At 42.9% G+C, this 7,701-nt stretch overlaps 1 protein-coding gene across 5 annotated transcripts; it reads left to right on the top strand.

The window, feature by feature from the left end:
- The first annotated feature begins 557 nt into the window (after window positions 1–557).
- Window positions 558–7,377, top strand: adcyap1a (adenylate cyclase activating polypeptide 1a). 5 transcript variants are annotated; one of them, XM_037079856.1, is made up of 7 exons: window positions 1,354–1,740; window positions 1,999–2,103; window positions 2,717–2,851; window positions 3,446–3,550; window positions 4,364–4,498; window positions 5,078–5,198; window positions 6,866–7,377. In XM_037079856.1, exons 2-7 carry the CDS (start codon window positions 2,006–2,008, stop codon window positions 6,872–6,874), a joined length of 603 nt encoding a protein of 200 aa, XP_036935751.1. In that variant the 5' UTR covers window positions 1,354–1,740; window positions 1,999–2,005; the 3' UTR covers window positions 6,875–7,377. The 5 variants fall into 5 exon arrangements, with proteins under 5 accessions (XP_036935750.1, XP_036935749.1, XP_036935748.1 ...); XM_037079854.1 differs by lacking the exon at window positions 6,866–7,377 and having other exon boundaries at window positions 566–1,852; window positions 5,078–6,655; XM_037079853.1 differs by lacking the exon at window positions 6,866–7,377 and having other exon boundaries at window positions 1,326–1,740; window positions 5,078–6,655.
- The last annotated feature ends 324 nt before the right edge of the window (window positions 7,378–7,701 follow it).

Below are 7,701 nucleotides of genomic sequence, written 5' to 3'. Positions count from 1 at the left end.
CGTCTCGTTGAACGCTCACCAAAACTCGTGACTTCAACGTTACAGAGCTGCTCCTGTATGTTAGCAGGTCACAGAACTCACCAAGGCCCCTTTTACATGACTGAGCAGATTTATTGTGAATTAAAACATTTTTCTGTACCAAACTGGCGGCCATGTTGGTGTAGGTGACGTGAGTCGAGCGAGACGATGTAGTCCGCCGAGCGCTTCAACACAAAACTAGATAATACTTTAATTTGATTACGAACTGCGACTTAATTGACTTAAATGATCTTTTAAATTGACAAACCTCATACGTGTAGCTCATGACAGAACTCAAGCGGGATAAAAAAAATAAATAAAAAAAATATATATTTTCTGTCCATTTGCTACCATACAAAGTTTATCTGACGTAAGGTCATGTGGGGTCCACCGGAAGATGACTGAGGCACTCGGTACTTTCACAAAAAACAATAAGACAACGAGATATCTGATCAGTAATCATCAGTAAAGTGTATATGATGACCAGGCGTGTAGAGAGCAAGTAGAAGAGTCTGGTGAGTTCAGAACATGACATCACTTTAATCTAATGCAGCGATTATACCCAGGAGAAGACAACACGTATGTCATACACACAGTCTGGATAGCGGCACATTCTCCAGCCCTGCTCCTTTCTGCAGCACGTGGATGTTGTAACACAGTTTGACCTCTGACCTTTACAGCGGCTGAACACGGACACGCTGGCCGCCTCGGAGACGGGAACCTTCCGTCGTGTTTCAGCACCGGACAGCTCCCCACCACACGGTTCATGTTGGATATGTACACATTCTCATACGTCAGCTTTCCGTCACCCTCCGCTGAAAACGCATGCATGCCCATATTTGGTGTTTCTGAACGTTTTCAGATGAACGGTGCCTCGAGGTCCTTGAGTGAGACTCAGGCGTCTGGTTGTGTAACTGACCTCCGACCCTCGCAGAGGTTTAGAGCTGGGCGTTGGACGGAACAAGTGAAAATAAATCATCTTTGAAGCCTTGTTGGAGACACGTTTTGTTTTTCCTTCTCTTTTTGTGTTTGTCATCCAGCACTGGACAGCTCCCCTCCATCCAGCATCCAGAGGCCGCGTGATGCAGTTAATGGCGTGACGTCAGATGTTGACATTAACTCACTGTTTAATTAATGATCATGTTTGAATTCAGGATCCATTCTTCTTCTTCTTCTTCTTCTTTTTTTTTTAACTTATTCTTTTTTTTATGACTTGGCTCTGGGTGTCTCATTGACGCGGAAGAAGGATGCACTCCAATGGGACGACGGGGCGATGACGCAGCCGCCCACCGCCCCCCTCCTCGTCTCCAACCCCCCCTCCTCCTCCTCTACGCCACCTACGTGACAAGTGAAAAAGGCATGCCTTTCGGATTCATGAATAAAAAACCGAGGGGAGTTAAGTTCACAGGACAGCAGGGGAAGAAGTTCTCCGCAGACGGAACACGTTTGGCGCTCTTCAATGACCGAGAACACGTAGAGAGCTCCTGGAGAACTGAGCTGGAGAGGGCTGCGCACGGAGACCGACGAGGAGAGGCGCTTCACTGAGGGGGGAAACTGAGGAAGAGGAGAGAGGAAGGGCGAGGGAGAGTGACAGAGAGAGAGAGAGAGAGAGCGAGAGAGAGAGAGAGAGAGAGAGAGAGAGAGAGAGAGGCTGAGATAGAGATCCTATCTCACTCTCCCAGTTGAGGTCTTCGGCGGATCGCGTTCAGCATCTCGCAGCTGGTAAGAGGAGCCACTTTTTTTTTTTTTTTCTTTTTTTACGCAGCGTAAAAGTGGGCTGCGTTTGGAGGGAAAAGTCGGGTGTGGATGACTTATTTTGCTTTTAAACTCACAGGTGTGGTGTGAAAGTGACCAGACATTACAGCAAATAATAGAAACGACTCAAATGCTCAGAATAATTGTTCTCACGTGTGATTAATGTCGGGTGTTTTCTTTTTCTTTTTTTCCTTTTTTTTTTGTTGTCTTTTTTGTCTTTTGCAGCAGGACAATGTCTAGTAAAGCGACTTTAGCCTTACTCATCTATGGACTCATAATGCATTACAGCGTCTACTGCTCACCTGTGGGGCTTAGCTTTCCAAGTGTTAGGTACGTACACCCTTCACTTATCGCTTATTCACTTCTCAGGTTGCTTTCTCTTTTTTTTTTGGAGAGGAGAACTTGTGCGTAATTGCGCTCAGCAGCAGCAGCAGCAGCAGCAGCAGCAGCAGGGCGCAGGCTAAAGAGCGCTTCTGCTTCACAGTTAGTTATGTCTGAGGCTATAATAGCCTATTGGATTACCGGATAACATCATCTGACAGCCGATCCATAGGGCTGTGCGCACAGAAATAATTGCGCAGAAACATCCACCAGGGAGTGGCGGTGATGGGATTTAGGCTCCAGAGGAAGTGGAGCGCAGTGTGTGAATGTGTCCTGCGGCCACTGATCCACAGATATGTGTGGTTTGATAATAAATAGATAACGTTTTTTTGCTGACGGAAAAGATTTAGAGTTCAGATTTTGGGGGGAAAAAATGCATTTTTGCACAACAACACTTCACATTCCCGGTGGATAAATCTGCAAAATAAAGCTCATTAATATAATTAAAGACATAAAAAGTCTCTAATTGAGTTTATAACACATTCTTCTCAGTTTGAATTTGGCTCGATTGCTTTCATTCTGGATCCTGACGGCGTGTCTGCCTTTTTTTTTTTCCCTCCAGACTTGACAGTGAGGTTTATGACGAGGATGGAAACTCCTTACCCTCCCTGGATTATGACGGAGAGCAGGTGGATGTGAGGAGCCCTCCGTCTGTCGCCGACGACGTCTTCTCTTTGTTTTACCCACCAGAGAAAAGGTGACTATCATCATCATCCTCCTCCACCTCCTCATCCTCCTGACCACCACCGTTTCTGAACTTTCTTTCTGTCTTTGGAGACATTCATGTTGAACATCCTCATCGCTGTAGTCCTATTTCTGTCCACGTATGTTGTTAAGTCTTTGTCTGGATTAATGTAACGTACTGTCAAAGATGTTGTCAAGAAACAGGTTGTTCTTTTTATTTTCTGTTGTTGTTATTTATTGTTTCAAGGCAGAACTTCCCAGGAGAACTTAGTGGATTTAAATCAGGCTTAAATATGTTTGAACTGCAAGCAAATAGTGGACGAAAATGAAGCACGAGCAATGAAATCTGGCTGCAAATCTCATGTGTTGCACTTCCTGTTTAAATATTCCACAAGAATTGGCTAGAAAAAGTGAAACCACGCAGGACATTTAGTGCAGGCTAATTTAAGAAGGCACCCCAAAGACACAAGTGAAACTGAGGCCCAGTTTTTTTACACACATATATAATAGACTTTGTTCTGTTTGCAGTGCAGCTACTTTGAATTTGTTGCCTCTTGCGCTGTTGGGTGTGTGGTGATTTTTACTGTGTGGCTATCTATCATCCCAGAACGGAAAGGCATGCAGACGGCATGTTTAATAAAGCCTACAGGAAAGCGCTGGGTCAGTTATCAGCAAGGAAATATCTGCATTCTCTGATGGCAAAACGTGTAGGGTAAGAACATCTTCTTGTTTGTCACCTTTCTTATTTCAAGACTCGGTGTTATCCGTCCTTGTTCTGTGCCTTTTCCTTTAGTCTTCCTGTGTTTCGTTGTACTGATCCTTTAAATGCTCATAATTCACCCTGTTATACGTGTCTGTGGTGTCCCATTATCTCCCAGCGCCCCTCGCCCTCTGAATCAGCCTGTATTAACGCCATGAGAGAGCACAAATGGGCACTTGATTGATTCGGGAAGTGTCACCGTCTGAGCCCTCTGCTTTTGTCGTTAAGGCGCCCGAGAGAGACGGGCCTAAATTTATTTCCATATGAATCATTTATAGGATGGATGGAGTCCCAGTGGTTCCCGATGGAGAGGGTGGGGGTGCGATTACCCTCTGATGAGGAGGCCCGCAGGTTGCAAATGTGTGCAAAATCGTCCTGGGATGGGCTTAAAGTTGAACAAAGGCAGAGAAGTGTGAGCCTTTCCCTGAAATTGAGGCCTTTGTCAGACAATGTGGAAGCAACAGTCTCTCAAGAACGGCTGCCTGCTGTGTCCTGGAAACAACTAAATGCTGAAATCTGATTGATTTTGCCCTAAAAAAAAAAAAAAAATCCTTCAAAATAAAAGCACAAACTGGCCTGCTGAATAAAAAAAATCAGATTATCTAAAGATTCCTCCTCTTAAAGTTCAATCCAAGTGTCCAGGCTGTTCACCTCAGCGCCGCAGGCTGTACAAACAGGAGGTCATGTTTATGTAAATGTGACGGTAGTGAATCCTCCCTCCTGTCTCCCTCCCTCCCTCCCTCCCTCCTTCTCTCTCTCTCGCAGCGGGGGGAAAACACTGGAGGACAGCTCAGAGCCTTTGTCCAAGCGACACTCGGACGGCATCTTCACAGACAGCTACAGCCGCTACCGAAAGCAAATGGCGGTCAAGAAATACCTGGCGGCAGTCCTTGGGAAAAGGTATAGACAGAGAATTAGAAACAAAGGACGCCGGCTGGCATATTTGTAGCATCCTCCTTCTCCTCCTCCTCCTCCTCCTCCTCCCTTTCCTCCTCCATCCTCCTCCCTCCTCCTCCCCTGAAAAACAAAAAAACTTAAGTGTGTGCAGCCCCCAGATGAAGTCATTCTGACATCTGAACAATCAGTGGATCGCTTTTTGTGTTCTTAAACATGTATTTATGTATGAAGTAAGCCATTAAAATGAATATTTTGATAATAATATTGTTTTTTATTTTGTACTTAAAGCACTTGAGGACACACATATCTACTTTGTGGACCAATTTTTTTGTTCATTCTAAAGAGAAAAAAAAACAGGAAAGAAAGAAAAATAGCCTCTATTTATGTATTCATTGATTTATTTTTTTTTAGATTGAAGGGGAGACTCACATTGTTCAGCAAAACAGCCCTTTTGTCTTTTAAACGTTCAGTGAAGAGATATGATTGTGAGGAGAAATAAATAGTTTAAAAGACAATCAATGTATGTGAATGCTGCTTTTTGTAACGTGACATTAAGAGTTTAGTTGTCTCTATCCACAACAGCCTTGAAGACATAGGTTTGCACCAAATCCTACAAGACATAGACTTTGATGCCCTCCCGGACGGGGATGAGTTTGAGACTTTTATGGGAGACTGGCTGAAACAGTTCTCTCCCGAATACCCGGTGAGTTTCAGGCTCTTTCCCGAGGCCGTGTCCTCGCTGGGGGGCGTCTCATGTCCCCTCCCTTTTTTTTCCTCTCACCTTGTGACTCTTGCTCCAAAAACACTCGAACCCAATTCCTTCCCCTTTCTTCTTTCTTCTTCTTTCTTCTTCTTCCTCTTCTTCTTCTTCTTCTTCTTCTTCTTCTTCTTCTTCTTCTTCTTCTTCTTCCTCTTCTTCTTCTTCTTCTTCTTCCTCTACTACCTCATTTGTGCTCCAGTCTCTCGAGAGTCTCACTCATTTTTTTATATCCCAGCTAAGAGACTTTGCTCAGACCGATAAATCATACATATCACCGTTGACTGATAAAGACACAAATCCATCAGCGTCCTGTTTACGGACACTGTGATAATATTTAAGATTATTTAAGCGGATCTAGTTTGGCCTGGATGAGAGCCCCCGCCCCCTTTGTTGGCCTTACAACCTTTCAAAAAAACTACATCAGCTTTTTCAAAGCAAAAGAAAAAATCCCAAATCTGAGTTGAGGACCGGAGTACTTCTGAGGTCGTTTCTTGTCCTTTCTTCTTCCGCAGTGTTTACAGAGCGAGCTTTCACCTTTTTTTGACTCATGTAAAGTGCCGATCTTGTGTTCCTATCGACTGGTTCCTGTGTGTTTGGAAACCTCTTAACTCTGCCGAAGGTTGTTTTTTTTTTTCTTTCTCATGCCTCTCATATAATAAGTATCACTAGCATCTGAAAGCACCATCGAGCAAAGTTAAAAAAAAAAAAAAAAAACAACTAAAAAAAAGCATTAAAAAAAAACAAACAAAAAATGATACTTGTTACATGGTGAGTTACCCATCGATCGATCTTGTTCCTCGTGAGAGACGTGACGAGGCAGTTTTGAACTCCTGTGTTTTGAACCTTTCTGGGTCTATTGTGCTTCCCTCTTCTTCTGTCATGTGAACCAATGTAAAGAAATCTACAGTAGATTGCATGATTAAAGTAATTGCACTAAGCCACCGCATCCGTGCCGACGATTCCAACTAGATGGTTTTGCTTGCTTTCTCTGACTACTGCAAACATACATACCTGTCACCTCTGGATGTTGTTTTGTGTTCTATTCTCCCTCCCACTGACAATTTTTTCTACACAAAAGCTGTATGTCGAAAAAAAAAAAGAAAAAAAAGAATTGACCTGAATGTCTGAAAACCTCTCAGTCTGATGTCATGCTATTTTTTTTTTTTTTTTTAGGCCAAAGTGTTTTGTAACTGTGAAAACTGTATGTGAAGAACACAGCTGTGATTGGACAATTTTTTTAAAAAGTGGTCCACAGTCGACTGACTGACTTGAAAAAATAACACATTTAAAGACAAGGGAGGATGCAAGAGGGAGGCACACAAAGAGAGAGAGGGGGTGAAAAAGGGAGCAGATCTGAGCAGTAACATGCAGATTTCAGGCAAAAAAAAAAAAAAGAGAGAAGAAACTACGAGCTAAACAAACCACATCAGTCGAGTCACAGCAGTTTTTGATTTATTCCAGGGAGTTTGTGAGGGAGGGACGCACACTTGAGCTTTAAAAAAACAAAAACAAAAACAAAACAAAACAAAAACAGCAGGGTGAGAAAAGTTCTTCGATCTGTGTTTACTGTATCAACCCTTTTCTTTTAATTTTTTTGCATTCTCCTCCAGGCTTTGTGACGCAGGAAGCAGTTTGCGGCTGTGGTGCCTTGCATCGACTTTAAAAATCGCCATGAATCACAGATGGCTATTTAGTGGCCCTACAATGCTGCACATCATCAGCTTTACATCCCAGCCCACCTTTTTTATGTTGCTGTTCTCTGTCAGACGTCAAGCGTTCCCCCCCGCTTGCGCCGCTTTTTCTGTTGCACTCTTGTTTTTTTTGTTTTTAGAGCACTTAGACGTAGAGCTTTTATTATTAATTTTTTTTGTGAAATCAGAGGGGAAGGATCAGTCCCCACTCCCACCCCTGTTGCTCTCCATGAAACATTATATGTATGATAATGAAAAGCGCCAATAGCCTTACTCAAATGAACTAATCATCAAAAATATCTCTCTATATATATATATATATTTACTGTGTAGAAAGTGGCTATTAGATTACTACTTCAAATGGCGATCTGCAAGGGTCAAGTCAACAAATGTTTAAAAAAAGAAGAAAAAAAAAAAGTGTTGTAAGATTTGTATGAATAAATTTTTGTAAACAACAAAAAACAACCATTTCGTCTAATCCTTGAAGCCAATGTCACCACGAGACTGGAAGTTAGGACGAGGGCGGGTCACAAAGACCCTCCCTCCACACTTTTGACAGGATGTTGCATAAGAAAGGAGAGAATACTCAAGAGAAAAGTCACAGAGGGAGATGTGACACATCATTGAGACCACACACACAAACACACACACACACACACACACACACACACACACACACACACAAGACGGTTTTAAAGCACAAACACCTATCAGCTGGGAGAGAAAACATTAAATTCACGCTGAAATAAGAAAAA

Source organism: Acanthopagrus latus, chromosome 19, assembly GCF_904848185.1.
Source record: "Acanthopagrus latus isolate v.2019 chromosome 19, fAcaLat1.1, whole genome shotgun sequence".
NCBI lineage: Eukaryota > Metazoa > Chordata > Actinopteri > Spariformes > Sparidae > Acanthopagrus > Acanthopagrus latus.
Note: the sequence above shows the minus strand (reverse complement) of the source record. Positions and strands in the feature narration are given on the sequence as shown.

Coding starts and splice junctions, on each gene's coding strand:
- adcyap1a (XM_037079854.1), top strand. CDS start 2,006: ATGTCTAGTAAAGCGACTTTAGCCTTACTCATCTATGGACTCATAATG. Junction 3,551..4,363: donor CTGATGGCAAAACGTGTAGG/GTAAGAACATCT, acceptor TCTCTCTCGCAG/CGGGGGGAAAACACTGGAGG. Junction 4,499..5,077: donor GCGGCAGTCCTTGGGAAAAG/GTATAGACAGAG, acceptor TATCCACAACAG/CCTTGAAGACATAGGTTTGC.